The sequence below is a fragment of the Venturia canescens genome, chromosome 10 (genome assembly GCF_019457755.1).
Source record: "Venturia canescens isolate UGA chromosome 10, ASM1945775v1, whole genome shotgun sequence".
Lineage (NCBI taxonomy): Eukaryota > Metazoa > Arthropoda > Insecta > Hymenoptera > Ichneumonidae > Venturia > Venturia canescens.
In genome coordinates, this window is record NC_057430.1 from 8,281,787 (window position 1) to 8,297,745 (window position 15,959).

At 39.3% G+C, this 15,959-nt stretch overlaps 1 protein-coding gene across 1 annotated transcript in view; it reads left to right on the forward strand.

Moving 5' to 3' along the window:
* Positions 1–15,959, forward strand: part of LOC122416894 (UNC93-like protein) — a 71,666-nt gene that overhangs the window by 40,488 nt on the left and 15,219 nt on the right. The window contains exon 4 of the mRNA XM_043430010.1: positions 14,295–14,457. Coding sequence (XP_043285945.1) covers positions 14,295–14,457 — 163 coding nt within the window. The remainder of the gene's footprint in view (positions 1–14,294; positions 14,458–15,959) is intronic.

A 15,959-nucleotide genomic window follows, 5' to 3' on the forward strand; every position in this document is an offset into this window, starting at 1 on the left:
ATACATTTTTTAAGATTTTTCTACCACATAGCTCTCGAGTAATTGAACGTTAAAGTTCATGTGTATAAGCAGAGTTTACATACATCTCGTGTATAAGAACTTCGATTTAACGCTCAATTATTCGATAACCATGTGGTAAAAAAATTTGGAAAAATTGTATTTGTATACTTGATGCCAAAGAATGTTATCACCAAATTTTATAAAATTCTGATTATTTTGATTTCGTGATCCACCCTCCTTAATCAATCGGGGATCCATCACCGTCTGAACCTGAAATTTTATTCGTCCCTGGCGAAAGTACTGTAGTTTTTTATGTAAAAAATCGCAATAGAGAGCGCAAAGGGTAAACACAAAGGGAAATGTATCAAGAAAAAAGTGTTAATAAAAAGTCAAAGGCCTTTGTTAACCCAAAAAGTGTTAACAAAAAGTCAAAAAGACAAGAATGGCCTAAGCCAAGAAGAAACAAAATGACGAAATAAACAAATGTGAGGTTACGAGTACTCATTACCAATTTCGTTCAATCTTTAACGTAATACATTTTCACTACTAGTTAGACAATCGTCTCGAATTTTTTCCCAGACCTTCATTATATACTTCATTGTTATTGTGTACGTTGTTCATAAAATTCGTGAGAAGCGTTCATCATTCGTTATATGGAAAGATAAACGGTTTTTTCCCATAGTCCCTATAACCCTGTGTATTTTTCTTCACATTCAAACACGTTTATCTCAATAACCAATAAGACGAACCCTTTAAAATTTGACATGCGTGTCAGTCGACTACCCATTTAAACTTTGTGTAAATTTCAAGACTTTCTTAAGAAAATCATTTACACCGGAATAGATATATTAAGGAGGGTAGACGCTCTCTACGCAGATCCACAGTTATCAGAGCGGAGTTGTTATCGAGAATGGCAAAATAACAACCGTCCTCTTTATGTCTCTACTCAAAAAGTACTCTGCTCTTAAAATCTTTACTCCGAAATTCATAACATCTCTACGTCGACTCATGTATAATCCATGATCTTTAATATCTCTACTCATGATGAGATACGTGTTCTGAAATAAATCATCATGAGTAGAGATTAACCCTTAGTGTGCACACCTTCACAGCGAGACATTTCGTGCACATGGGGTCACTTTGACCCCAGGTCATTTTTGACATCGAATATCTCGATAACTATGCGCTTTTCGGAATAAAAGGTTTAGTCACTTTTTCCAGTGAATTGATCCAACTTTAAGGCTGCAAAGTCGGATTTCCAAAAAAATCTTTTTTCATCGTTCAAAAACGTGCTCAAAGTTGACGGTGCGCGTAAAAAGCACTTTTTCGGTTAAATCTCTCGTAAAAAATTTAATTTTGAGTTCTGAAAAAAATCCTTGCAGAGTTTTACAGACAAGGGTCCATGCTTTAAGGGAAAAATAGTCCACTTTGCAACCGTTCCAAAAAGCGCATTTATTTTGGAGTATGAAGTGGCTGTGCTCCCTACTTTTAGACAGGAGATAACGATTTCTTAATATTGAGGGTTTTACTCATGAGATGCTCATCTGTAAATGCTATTCATGTGAGAAAAAAAAATTTCGGGTATAAATATCACACCGGAGTAGATATGCTAAAGAGGGTGGACGTTCTCTAATCAGATCCGCAGTTTTTAAGGAGCGGACTTGTTATCGAGAATGAACATCGATAGAGTTGTTAACTAGTAGCTACACGATAACATCTCCGTTCTTTGAGCATCAATTTAGTGGAGAACTGTTATTGAATACATTACCGAGAGTAGAATTGTTGACTTGCTGCAACACAACTCGACTCTTACAAATCTACTCGATAACATTTCCACTCCGAAGATTTTTATTTTATGTATGAATCACATCTCTACTCTTTAACATTTCTAGGCGGATAACGCAGAAGTTTAATGACAAAAGAGGAGGCACACTGATTTTCAAATTTGAGAGTAGAGCTGTTAGGAGCAGGTATTCCTTTCACGAACTCAAACTCTCTACAAAATATTGATTTTAATTTATGGTAAAATACAACTGCATCCAAATAGATTGGTGAAATTTCAGGTCAGATTATCGAACATTTAATGAAGAATTGAAATTTCAAAAATCATAATATTTATACGGGATGATAAAAATAAAGGGTTATCGAATGTTGAAAAAATATATTAACGATAGAAGTTGGGAAAATGGCAGAAGCAGAAGCTTTTCCCATATAGCAACAGCGACTTCTCAGAGGTTAGGAATCAGTCCAAATTTCGAGTGCCCTAGTTTGCGACACCAAAAAATACGGTCCTGCGAAAGGAATACCTTAACCAGCAGCTACTATAACTATTCTCATCACAGCTCTACTCGATGACAACTCCACTTTTTAAGTATTTAGAGGAGAACCGTTGTTGAATAGATTTACTGAGAGTAGAATTATTGACTTGCTGCAACATAACTCGACCTTTATAAATCTACTCGGTGACATTTCCACTCTAAAGATTTTTAACTTTTGCACGAATAACGTCTCCACTCTTTAGCATGTCTAGGCGGATAACGCAGATGATTAATGACAAACGAGGAGACATATTTCATTATATTAGCAAATTTGAGAACAGGGCTCTCTGGCGCAGCGTTGTTTTTGGGTAGAGCGAACGAGTTAAGGAAGTTGAGGCTGTACAGTCATTTTTTTTACCCAAAAGTGATGACCTGTACCTTTCAAAAGTTAGGCCAGTTTACAGTTTGGCAATGTTGCATACACTTTAAAGAAAAGTTGGGGAAAAAAAGACGAAAAACTGGTGAAAGCTCAGTCGAAAACACGAACAGTGACGATCCTAGCCTCAAAAAACTGCACGGGAAACAGATTATTATTAATATAATCTCAGCAAATCTCCTAATAAATCTGAAAAAAATTGACATTATTCAGCAAGCCTTGCTCATGTTGCCCAAAAAATTTCATATTTTTAGCATCATTTTTAACGGAGATATCACTGAATATGTCTTGACTTCCATAAGATTACATGTTATTTGGCCCAAATTGTTATTGATTTTTCTCAGCAACGACGCTCCTAAACTGTCTAAAAATTTAACTGATTTTTTTTTACACTTCACTTTATAAGACGCAATCGGTTTAAAAGCGGTGACATCATTTTCATTTTAATGCCTCAACTTCCTTAATGATTTTCGGAAACTCACGAAAAAAATCGAGAATCATCGATGAATAGTCAACTTACAGTGCAAATTCGTTACATTTTCCTTCGAATGGAAGAGAAAACATGAAGTTGAAAAAAAAAACGAATATTCCCTTAACATCGAATGGAATAATACGATCGAATCGAACTTCAGCATGATTTGTAAGATCGACGTAAATTTCGATGTGAATCGTTATTCCAACGTGAGACTCAAAAATAGGAGAAAATAATTGATTTGTTCGTTTAGTCGTGGCAGATTGGCCGGCACGCGTGTGCGTTCTCTCGCGTCCCCTGACCAGCTCAACTCGCTCGGGACTGCAACTCTCGCTGTCTCACGGTCCACGAGATGTCATGTCTCGTATTAGTATGTGTGCGCCGTACTATTATTATGCTTGAGGATCCAGCGACACGAGAGCGTCGACGTCTTTGACCACTTCCGTAAACGGTCGCTGTTACCTTATTGCACGTTTTTCTGCGACTCTCTTCTTCTCGATTTCGTCAGCCTGAATGCGTTCGCGTTCTCGAAGGAATCTCATCCAACGAGAGTCCCCCTTCGGCAAAGCTTTATGAGAAACTCCCAAAATTCCGAGTCTTTTCGAAAGTAACAAATTCCGTCAGCGAGGCCGGAATTTTCTCGAGTCCTCACTTCGACGTCGCGCTTCAAACGGAATTCATTTTATTTACTATTTTGTCATAGGAACGATGTTTTTATTTACGTCACGAGATACGATTCAGGTATAAATTACTTCCGAGCGGGCCCCTTTTGAATAAAGCTTTCGGCTCTGGAACGACGCGACCAAGAAAACTCAGAAATTCTCACGAAATTTTCCAATTCCCTGGCTCAGCTCCTCGGCGTGACGCACACATGAAAATCTTACTTTCTCCGGATGGAAAATATGTGACGATTTGGTTACTGAATTGGGAATAAATCTCCCGGGGCTTGTTTACTTTTTGTGTCTACTCGACCGGCTCGTCGATCGACTCTGGCGTCTCGACTCTCTCGCTCTCTTTCCTCCTTTTCTCTCTCTCTTTTTATCGCTGTCTCAGGGCAAAGAGTGCGTGGAAGAGGATTGGCCTCCGGGAGCTTGTATTACTCTCTCGGAGATGTTGCTCGGAGATACAGAGAAGAGCGGGCGAGAGAGAGAGAGAGAGAGAGAAAGAGAGGTCGTTCATCGAACTCGCTGTAGAGGCAAGACGAGGAAACTGGTCCTGGCTGTTCAGGGCTCTCTCATTGCGCAGCTTCATAAAGATTCTCTCGTGATGAGCTCGCCTCATAACTGCTCTCTCGATCTAAAAATAGAACCGATGTCTTCCTCTCTTTTATTTATTTATTGACGTTATGATTTTTATTCTTTTATTATTCAACTTTTCTTTCCTCTTCTCATTCTTTTTGTTAGTACTAATCCTCATCCTCTTTATTTCTCGGACTGAGGATCTTTTCGCCAATTACACGAGGCAATTAACAATCCGAATATTTTTCAGCCTCAGCGCAATGGCGCCTCCTGCGCGCTCCGTTGCTCGGCGAATAAGGAAGAAGCTTTTATGAATTATCCCCATAATCGATTGTCTCTTAATTGCACTCCTTATTCTCCTTTTTAATCAAATTTTTATTTCGCACCGGCGCCTCCTATCAGCCATTATTCTCCACGTGCTCGGTTATTTTGATCCTGTCAATAGCTTCTGCTCTCGCCATCATCGTTCCTTCCATTCGACTCCGATTTTCGTTCGTTTTCTTCAGTGGGCAGACGATTTCGAATCCGGAAAATACTCGAAAAATCGCAGTTTTTTGCTGCAAACAATATTTCGAAAATTTTCAACGAAAGGTTACTCCAATTTCAGGGTTTTTCGTGCTTCCAGCTGGAAAAACGTGAGTCCATGATCCAAGAGATCCTCTGGGACGGGAATCAAATGTTGGAATGACTAAAAATTCGAACAGCTAAAATCTCGAGTTTATAAACTTTAAATGATAATATGGAGACAGATAGATTCGACTAGAGCTTTGAATGCCGAAAATAAATGAAGCAGAAACTGCAAGGTTCGAAGCACGTTTGCATCGAAAATAGAATGTAACAATCGCCCATAGGACGATGACTAAAATATCGATTTTACGAAAATTCGACTATCGCTCTTTCAATTTATAAATTACTACAGTCAGCGATACTGTGAAAATTCACAATTTTGAATATATAATAATGAAAGACCAAATATTACCGAGGTTGAAATATTGAAACACCAAAAAATCGAACAGTCAAAATAACGAAACGTTAAAAAGTCGATCGATCAAAATAAAGAAATGCAGTGGAGCTCCAAATACACGCGTCTCACTCACTCACTTACTCAGACCGGTGATCTCCAATTTTAAACATCGCCATTTTGACTTTCGCCTTTTCGAGCTATCGCTATTCCGCATATCTAAGTTTTATAGGCTCGAAAAATTCACTTTCGATTTTTTGCTACTCTATATTCTGGTCTATCTGTAAAACAATTACTCTCCATTTTTAATTCGAAAATATGAACTTTTGACATTTGGATGGTCTGTTAAAATGGCATTCGAAATGAAAACTATTGAAATATATATTTTCGGGTAAATACGAATTCAAAAAAGGAATTTTTGACTAAATGCGCAATCTGCTGAATAGTCGATCGGGAATAAGAATTTCGAATTACTTATTTTTCTCCAAACTGATATGACAACTTTTAAAATTTCGAAATATCGACCGTTCTACAATTCAGTTATTCGACATATTGAACCCCACCGTTCAAAATTTCATTTGATGGGGAATTTTTCACGAAAATTTAATGTTTGTAAAACAGTCTCTGATAAAAGTCGAATGTGTGACAGTGCACCAGAAGTAAAATGTATTCGAAAAGCTGACAGATCGAGAGGAGAATGAGTTAACGGTTTATTATAACAAGTTTTCTTGTCGAATGACCATTCGATAGGATTAACGTGTGCGTGTGTGAAACGGCGCTATTTATTTATCTCTGTCCGTTTATCCACGATTTCTCAGCGTATTTACATTTACTTACAAACTTGTCAGTTATTATTGAATATTCATGGTCGTTCATGGACACGAGCAAAGTTTTCTCGCTATCGAGAGAAGTTCTCGTTTCGTGAACGAGTCTCGGAGACTGTTTTGTTTTTTTATCAGACTCGTTACTGTGCCACCATTTTTTTCACCCATTAATATAACCGTTCGTATGACGTTGTTTTCTTTTTTAACACAATGCAGTCAGCAGCGCAAAATTGCATGCATAAAATTCTCTCTCCGAGAAGATGACCTTGCCAAGGCTGATTCTCTTTCCCTCGCATCCGTCACGCTCCTTTCAATGCAAACTCGACCATCTTTTCTCTCCCTCCCTCAGCTTTTCCCTCTCCCCTTGCCCTCCCTTTTTTCTTCTTTTTGCCTCCACCGAGTTCCCTTTCTCTCGAATGTGCCTGCCCGTGATCGCAACAAACAGCCACATGACTCACTCCCTCGTTATTGAAATCAGTCTTAATTACTTCGAGACGAACTCACTTCGAAAATTGTTTTTTTCTCCTTTTTACGAAATTGTGAGCAAAAAATTGCGTTATTCACTTCGTTATGCGGGTGCAAAGATGTCTGGAATTGAGCGAAAATTTTCATGAATTATGCTCACATCAATAATCTCCTTTTGCTTCTCTCTGATTCATCGGCAAATATTCAACATTTTTACAACGCGTTGACAAACACGAATGAATTTCTTCCTCTCTCTCTTTTTCTTGTAATTAATGAATACTAAAGAAGGCGATGCCAATTTGCATTAATCTTCACGTTTCTTTCTTGTTTGAATGTAAATTAATAACACTGAAGTGAGAATATTTTTAAACTTATCGAGGGGAAACAAAAACACGATCGAAACTTGGATTTTAGAAAAAATTTTGTCCCCACGATTCAACGGCTCAATCGTCTTGGCATTTTTTGTGAATAAGTAATTGCGAAGGGGACTAAAAAATTTCTCGGAACTTCGTTCGAAATGTCAGTGTTGCAAAATAAAAGTTATCAATTATAATTGATAACCCTATTAAATAATAATTATTATTTAATAGGGTATTTTACACCATGTATAAGGAAATATATAAAAATGCATGTTTATTATTATTTATGATAAATTTCGTAAAAAGTAAATTTTATAATTCAATTTTAAAAATCGTCTTTTTTCGTCTGTTTTTCAAACAAATGTCTAAAACGCCATCCGCCATATTGGATTCCAACGTGACGTCACTCCGGTAGTAAACAATTCAGATTCTTATCGTGCGCTCTGTGTTATTTTAAAATTTTACAGGTTATTATGCACGTTTGTGGACTTTTATTATTCATTTTATTAAAATCGTAGCATGGAAAACGGTTTTGTGAAAGCGGAAAGTACAAATCCACCAATGATAAATACGTTGGTGGTGACGATGAATCCACAATTTTTGTGGCGTTTTTACACTTGTATTATTGCATTAAGGCACAAGACACCAAATCATTTTCACAAATCTTGTTACTTGGTCTTTCGCAATCGTATTGCTTACCAACGGAGTGACGTCACAAACCGAAACAACATGGCGGTTAGCGTTTGCGCGCGTCAAATGAAAATTATAAATAAAAAATAGTTTTTAAGACATTTTTCGGTCTTATAAAATTGAAATAAAAATTCTACTGGTTCATTACGATCTCAGGATTACTTTAAAACAGTTTTCAAAAAAAGGTGTAATGTCCTATTATAGAAATAAATTGATCAATTAATAGCTTTTACCCGCGGTTTCGCTCGCATATTCCCGTAAATCTTCTTTGGAAACTTGATGTTTTTTCAATTCATTTGGTCGATCTGCCAGGACGCGCGATGAAAGTCCAATTTTACGAATATTCCTGTAAATCTCTCTCGGGAATTTGATTTTTTTCTAGGACCAAAATTAGCCTATGTTACTCTCCGTCCTTTCAGCTACCTCTTTGCCAAAGATCAAGTATATTGTTTGCTTAGTTAGGACGTGAAGGAAGGACAAACAATCAAACAAACGATCACACTTTCGCATTTATAATATTAGGATTATAAAGTTGGAATTTTCATAATTGAGAAGTAAATAAACCGAATAATAGGGTATTCTACACCATGTAAAAAATATATAAAAATGCATGATTATGATAGATTTCGTAAAAAGTAAACGAGAAACGTCAATGTTTATTTATAAAAATGCAATGTAAATTTTATAATTCAATTTTAAAAATCGTCTTTTTTCAACTGTTTTTCAAATGTCGAAAACGCCATCCGCCATATTGGATTCCAACGTGACGTCACTCCGATAGTAAACAATCTAGATTCTTATTGTGCGCTCTGTGTTATTTTGAAATTTTACAAGTTATTATGCACGTTTGTGGACTTTTATCATTCATTTGATTAAATTCGCATTATGGAAAACTGTTTTGTGAAAGCAGATAGTACAAATCTACCAATGATAAATATGTTGATGGTCCCGATGAATCCACAATTTTTGTGGCATTTTTACACTTGTATTATTGCATTCAGGCACGAGACACCAATGATATACCACTATAACTCATTATTTTTACAAATCTTATTACTTAGTCTTTCGCAATTGTATTGTTTACTAACGGAGTGACGTCACAAACCGAAAAAACATGGCGGCTAGCGTTTCCGCGCGAAAATTGAAAATCATAAATAAAAAATAGTTTTCAAGAAAGTTTTCGGTCTTATAAAATTGAAATAAAAATTCTACTGGTTTATTACGATCACAGGATTATTTTAAAACAGTTTTCAAAAAAAGGTGTAATACCTGATTGCGTTTACGTCTGGAGCCAGAAGGAAATGGTGACGTTTCGTTTGCGCGGGGCGAGAGGGGGGGACGAAATGATTGAAAGACACGTGCGACGTGTCAATCGGCCGAGAATCCAGGGAGTTGGGTAAGCTCGAAGCGAGTTTGAAAAAAAATATGATTTTAGCATTCTCGATGGTGGCGCGCGCGTCGCTTTCACGTTTCTTTCACGAACGAGAGCGAGAGAGTCCTGGAAATTCTCTCGCACTACTTTGCAATCCATTCTCATACGCGAAACAAAAGAAATAAAAAAAAAACAAGTGAAGGAGTAAAAAAAACACTGCGGAGACGAAAAAAGTGGTACGTGGCTTGGCGCAGAGCTCGACAAATTGCAACGAGAACGACGAGGAACACGTGACTCGATTCAGGATGAAATAACTAATGCACTTTTCGTATACAACGCGCGCATGCATGTGACGTTCCCCGAGAAACGCAAACGCCTCGCGATTCAAGCGAATAATCTGTCAGTCGCATTCTCCATTAATTTCGACACACCTTCGCTTGAAAATTTACGAATTTTGCGAATGTTAAACGACGGAGAGATTTCTCTGCGTCGGTTAATTCGCGGTTATTCGTCAAGCGATTAGCCCTCGAAGAAAAGAAGCTTCCCCACGTCCCAGGAGACTCTTCGTCAGGAGAGAAGAATAAGACCCAAAACCGGTGCTTTTCACGTGGCCCACATTTATGCGCAGAATGCACAATGGCTTTGTGCATAATTCATAATCTAGTGCGAAGCACGCGCCCGCGCACTCGGGTGCGTGCACGATTAAGAAATCACGAATCGTTGGGTAAAGCAAGAGAGAAAAGGAGGGAGAAAGAAAAGATAAAAAATTGTCCGGAGAATAAGTTGCTTCGAGGAGAGAATTGCGCAATTAGACGAGTTAACGACCGAGTCGAATTGAATCGTATTTTTATTGCCCCTCTTTCTCCTGTCGCGAGGATGATCGTCGTGCTCGTCATCATTATCGATCGCTCCCGGATCTGGCGTCGTAATCGTCGGCTCGACATTTTTTGTTTCGTTATTCTGAATGTACCGGTGCTTCGGGAAGCAAAAGTGAAGAAGCACGAGCCAGGAGCGTGCACCCGCGCACACCTGAAAATCGTGACGAAGGTCCGGGGCTCCGGGGACCGCGATAACGAGCAACAGGATCTTCCAAAAGTCAGCCTTGCCCCGAGGACTGATCGCGTCCTTAAAATCCCTACGGAAAAGTCCCCGAGAATTTTTCTCTCCGATGTGCCGAGATACTGCGACGGCCAATCAGCAGCGCTCCCCTAATCGACGCTCGCCGATTGGCTGCTACTTTCTCCCTCGATATCTCCAATTCTTTTCTGCATCGCAGAACATAAGAATTGCCTTGGCAGGCAATTCTTATGTTCTCAGAACCCGAGGATTTATCAGCTCCGTAAGTTTGGAGCTCAACTTTTGGGACACTTTATGTGCACGTGTTTGAATATGGGAGAGCGCCCAGAAACTGAAACCTCAAACGTGTTCTGCGGAATGCTGTTCTTCAGCACACACGCGAGAGAGAGAAAGGAAGACGAAGATACTGAGATAAAGATGAGACGAAAGAGGATGCTGCGCGTCGTAAGGTTGTTTGCGGTTGAATCCTGCAGCGTCCAGGTCCCCGACAGGGCTGAGAGAAGCGTTATGCAGAACCGGCACCGGCATCCTCTCTTCCTTTCTTTCTTGCTCGAGCAGTCAGAATAAACCAGCATGCAGCGGCAATAGTTGTCGCCTCGTTCGCGAGACGAGAAGAATAAAAAAGAAAAAACAATGTTAAAAAAGGCGCATGCGAAAGAAAAATGTTGAGCGTTGCAACGAGATTTATTCTGCGAATTCAAGCTCTCCGGAGGAGTCGAGTCCTAAGTAGAAGAAGCCAAAGAGCTGAGTTAAGAATATCCTGGGGAGGTGCAATCACGATTGAGGGGCTTTAAAAATCTCTGGAGACGTCTGCGCCGGCTAAATATAGACAAAGCTCCTGCTTCGCTGGCAAAAAGTGAGAAAGAAGAAGGGGAGAGAAACGACCGAGGAAAAACTCGTTCCCCTCGTAAGATCCTCGCTAATTTTATACTCGAACGAACGGTCAAGAGCCCTCGGTAGCCTCCCTCTCCTTATTACCACTTTTTTCTACCTCTTAACATATTTTCCGAAGCAACGACTCCGTTCCGGTTATCACATTGGGAAGAAACTCGCTCTGTTACGAAAGGGCATGTAACATCGCGATCGAAGAGGGGCAATCTACATCGTTCCATAACGACTATTACCTATGTTGATTCTTATCGGAACGAGCCACGAGAAACAGCTTCGAAATGAGCCTCCGTGTCACTGAACCTCCTCCGAATGTTCTTCCAACTTTCCTCCTTTTTCTCGTCCTTTTACTTTTCTACTCCCTTTCCGGTCGACTGACTTTCTCTCTCTCTCGCCCTCCCCGGGTTTGTGTCCAGACTCAGAAAAATTCGTGTCCAATAAGATTCGGGATATCAAGCCTCTAAATTTGGCTCGATACTGTTTTTTTTTGGCAGGGTCTTGGACTCCGACCCCCTTTCGAAGGTCCTCATTCTCCGGGTTTTTCTGACCGACGAGCCTTCATTTTTCATCAATTTTCTTTCTATTTTTATACAGTTTTTCATTCATTATCATTTCGAGCCGATACCTCGAATTTTTCGATGGCTCCATCGATCATTAGACTCTGCAAAAAATGGGTTTCCCCGAAACAGAGATCCGTTAAAATGCACGTTTGCCAGCGAGGCTTCTGCTTTTTCGTCAACATATTTTTATTGCTACCCGTTTTGAATGAGCGATAACGCAGTGAATTCGTGACCGTGGACGTTCTATGAATGAACGAGGATCGAGACGCACATGGTCTATGTATATTTCATGTCGTGCGAGTCGAGAGACTTCAATGAGCGGACAAGGAACGAGAGATATGAACACGCGCTTTTTCACGAGTCGGTGCTCGATTCTCTCGTCGCTTCTTTTCTCTCTCTCTTTCCTACATATGCGTATTTATTACGAAACGAGATTTTACCCGATTCTAAAAATTATTCTGTCCGTCCCTGACGAAAGCTCCTAATTTTCAGTCCCAGCCGTACATTCTAGAGTTTAGTTTTTAACTTTAAGGTGATCCCTCCACGAGACAGTTAAATTAGAAAATTCTTTAAATTTGACATACGTATCGTTTAACATATGAACAACACCTCTATAAAATTTTAACAAGTTTCACCATCCCGAACCCGAGATATATGTAATTGAAGTTGACTCAATTAACACGTAACATATGGACAATGCATAGGCAAACAGCACATTATTAATTCTACCGCTAGTACTAAAATTAGGAAGTTTATAAAAAACGAGGAGGATCTAGAGCAGGATATCACAGATATTGTAAAAGAAAATCAAGGTGATTGACCATCTAGTTTGACAGATATAGTCTCGAGAAGTACGAAGGTTTAGGCTGCATACGATATATTTTGCAAGCGAATAAGCGAATGTCGTCTATATAGGCAACCTTTTCTGTGTGTTGAAGCGTAGCCCGGATAGTAAAAAATTGGTGACAGGTCAAAAGACCCTGAGACAAAATATCCCGTGCCAAAATATCCTAAGGAAAAATATCCTCGGACAAAATATCCTGGTATAAAATATCCTGAGACAAATAATCCTCGGGTCAAAATATCTTGGTATAAAATATACTGGGACAAAATATCTAGAAGTCAAAATATCCTAATGACGTAATATCCTCGATTTGGAAATATCCTACACTTGTAAGACCGAATGTCTTGGATATTTTTATCTCTGTTAATCAAGAAAATTTTTATTATTATTAACGAAACTATGTTGGAACTTCAACTCTCCTTGAACCCTCCGCGCGCGCGTGTGTGTGTGTGTGTGTGTGTGTGTTCTACTTCCCTGCGTGCCCGCAAATTATGGAGAGTATTGTGTCTCAAGATATTTAGTTCCGGGGATATTTTGACTCCCGGATATTGTGTCTCGAGATATTTCGTCCCGGGGATATTTTGACTCCCGGATATTGTGTCTTGGGATATTTCGTCCCGGGGATAGTGTGTCCCAGGATATTTTGACCGGGATATTTTGTCCTGGGACCTTTTGTCACGTATAACCAAAAAATTTACTCACGATGTCAGATAAAAAATACTTTTAGAATAAATTTTACGAAAGCAAATGATATTTGTACTATATCTGCTGGCACCGAATACGTATATAGGCTCTTTACAAAGTTATTGACGATTACGATTCGAACGAATTATCAACCCTTTTAATATGCAGACGGTACATAACTTTTGGTTGGGGCTGTCGCAGGGGATCGACCTTAAACTTCTGTTTCGCGACATTTGGGCACTAGTTGGTTCATTTTGTTTTCTATATTAGCCCAATTTTGAATTTTGATTTTTTGTTTGGCGCTGAACCATATTTTCTCCTATTCTTTATATTATTTATCATATTTTTCAACTTTTTGTTTTTATTTTTCTTCAAATATACTGAGAAAAAAAATCGTAACAACTAAATGTCTTTGGTTGATACTTTTTGCTGGCTGATCTAACTAACATACGATAAATAAGGATTAGTTCATTTATCCGAATCACTAAATTTTTGTTTATGTGAATTAACTAAACGAGTGAAAGCGAGTCTTTTGCTCGAAGAACTCGAAACATTTGTTTATTTCTACTTAGTTCACGTACACTCTTGTGATATCTTTATTTGAATATCGAGTACTGAAGTATTCAAACGGTTTTTGTCGATAATGATAAATATTTCGTAAATCGAGTCACACTGTTCAGTTCAATATAACCCAAAATTTGTTAAAATGTATTATTATTATATTATCCAACATGATTTGTAGACAATGAAAAATAATTTTGATACTCGGATTTTTTCTTAACTTAACTAAATCTTATCAATGGCGAAGCAAATCAATTGTCCATAAAAATGTCTACTTCGAAAGAAGCTTTGGTATATTTGATGTATAATTTATTTGAACGGATTCGTTTATTTCTTAACTAACCAACTAAATTTCTGCCTGACCAAATAGTTCATTTTCTTCATTTCAATAGTTGGTACGAAAAACTTGGCTTTTCGTGTATTTCTAGTTTTCGGATGCATTGACTAAGCGTTATTGATAATCAAATGGACGAATGCGTCTACAAAAGTGTATCGCATAAACGAATCATCTCGTATATTATTTGCTGCGTGAATATTCTCAGGATTTCCGGCTCGTTCAATCTCGATTCGTGTCTCATCTTCTGGTTTTTGCCATCTGATTAAAGGTACGGTGAAAAACAACGAAGAGCCGACAGTCAGGAGCTCAGTGGCATACAATTGCTGTCCGCAACTGCTTATCAACTGAAAAAACCGTATCAACAGTTGCTCATACCAATCACCGTGTGGATCGGCATGGAGCAGGCCTTCATCGGTGCTGATTTCACTCAGGTAAGCCGACCGCAAGATTCGAATGTTTTTTCATTATTCCGACTCGGAAGATGCGCCTGGAAGGTCCTTTCTCCCCTCGCTATCACCGGAAACATTGAGCTCCCGGAGAATTTCTAGATTTCAGAGCACTTTTTCGCCCTTTTCCTTGCACCTCTGCACTCGAAATTTCCAGCTATTAGCGGAGTTGCTTACAAAGTGTAGCGAGAGAAAATCGAAGAGCGAATAACGAGCGGCTCGTCGGGCCGCGTCTCCGGCACTTTCTAATGGCAATCAGCCGGCTCCAGCCTCGTTATTCCCTCTCGCGTTCGCGTATTGAAATCACGCGCGAATGGATAACGGAGCGAGTACGGGAGGATCTCGGCAGCAGAATCATTCTGTGTACGCTGAAACATCGAATTCCGAACGTTTACGTTTCACTGCAGTGGGACCGACAAGTTTTTGCGGAGGTAACGAAATCTTTTTCGTGCTTTTTTCACTGAAATAACGGCGTCATGAAAAACCTCAAATTGAAATTTGATCGGGATGAAATTTCATTCGTTAAATCAGAGCGTCCAGTTTCATTTCTACGATTTTTTTCCCCCTCGATCGTTCAAGTTATTTATGAGAGATAACGATGACGAGATCGACCTTAAAAAAGCGCGGTGATGGGACTCCGAGCAGAAGGTCAAATGCATAAATATTTTTTTATCGTATTTTAATATGCGCTTTTAAAAAACGTGTGTGAAAAAAGGCAAGAATCGTGAAAATTGTCGTTAACTTTTTGCAGGCCGTTCAATGCCTGACGTCAGATTTCAAGGTCGTCTGTTAATCCTCGTGGAAAAAAGGCCAATTAGCCAATCGATTTTTCCCGATCGGGGAATCGAATCGCTCGAGCCCAGGGAAAGTTGCGCTGACTGCTCGATTCCTCTCGCGTTTTTTTCGAACTTTCATCGCTCCATGAGCCCAAAAATTCGACGACAATGTAGGCCTGCATCCTTCTTTTCTGCTGCATCGGCTCGCATTAGCTGTTTCGTAAAGCTGCTTAATTCCCGTCTTTGTGCGTAGCGAACGCATGATACCAGCGCTAATTTCCTGGCGCGAGTAATTCTTCTCCGCCGTCTCTATTCTTTGCCCCGTCCTTGTTTTTCCATCCTCTTCGTCGTACGCTCGTAACGATCGGTAAGAATTGATGCTTCGCTGTCGGCTCGCAAAACGCGCAGATTTAATAGCATGTTTTGAGAGGCTCGAACAACCGCGGACTCGGAAATCGTCAGGGCCAATTTGTACATTTTGCAAGATCGCTATCACTCCCGAGGCACGGAGACGCGAACCTTTTCTCACGAGTTGCTTACGTCTTGGAGCGACGCTCGTACTGCGAATTTCATAAAATCGTTATTAAAAATGGTAAGAAAGATGCGGAAAAGCGGAAAATCAATAGTTGTGTTTCCGCACGAGACCGCGAATCGAAATGATCGAATTTTCGGTTTTTGTGCTGATGGATTTTACACCTCGACCAAGTGGCC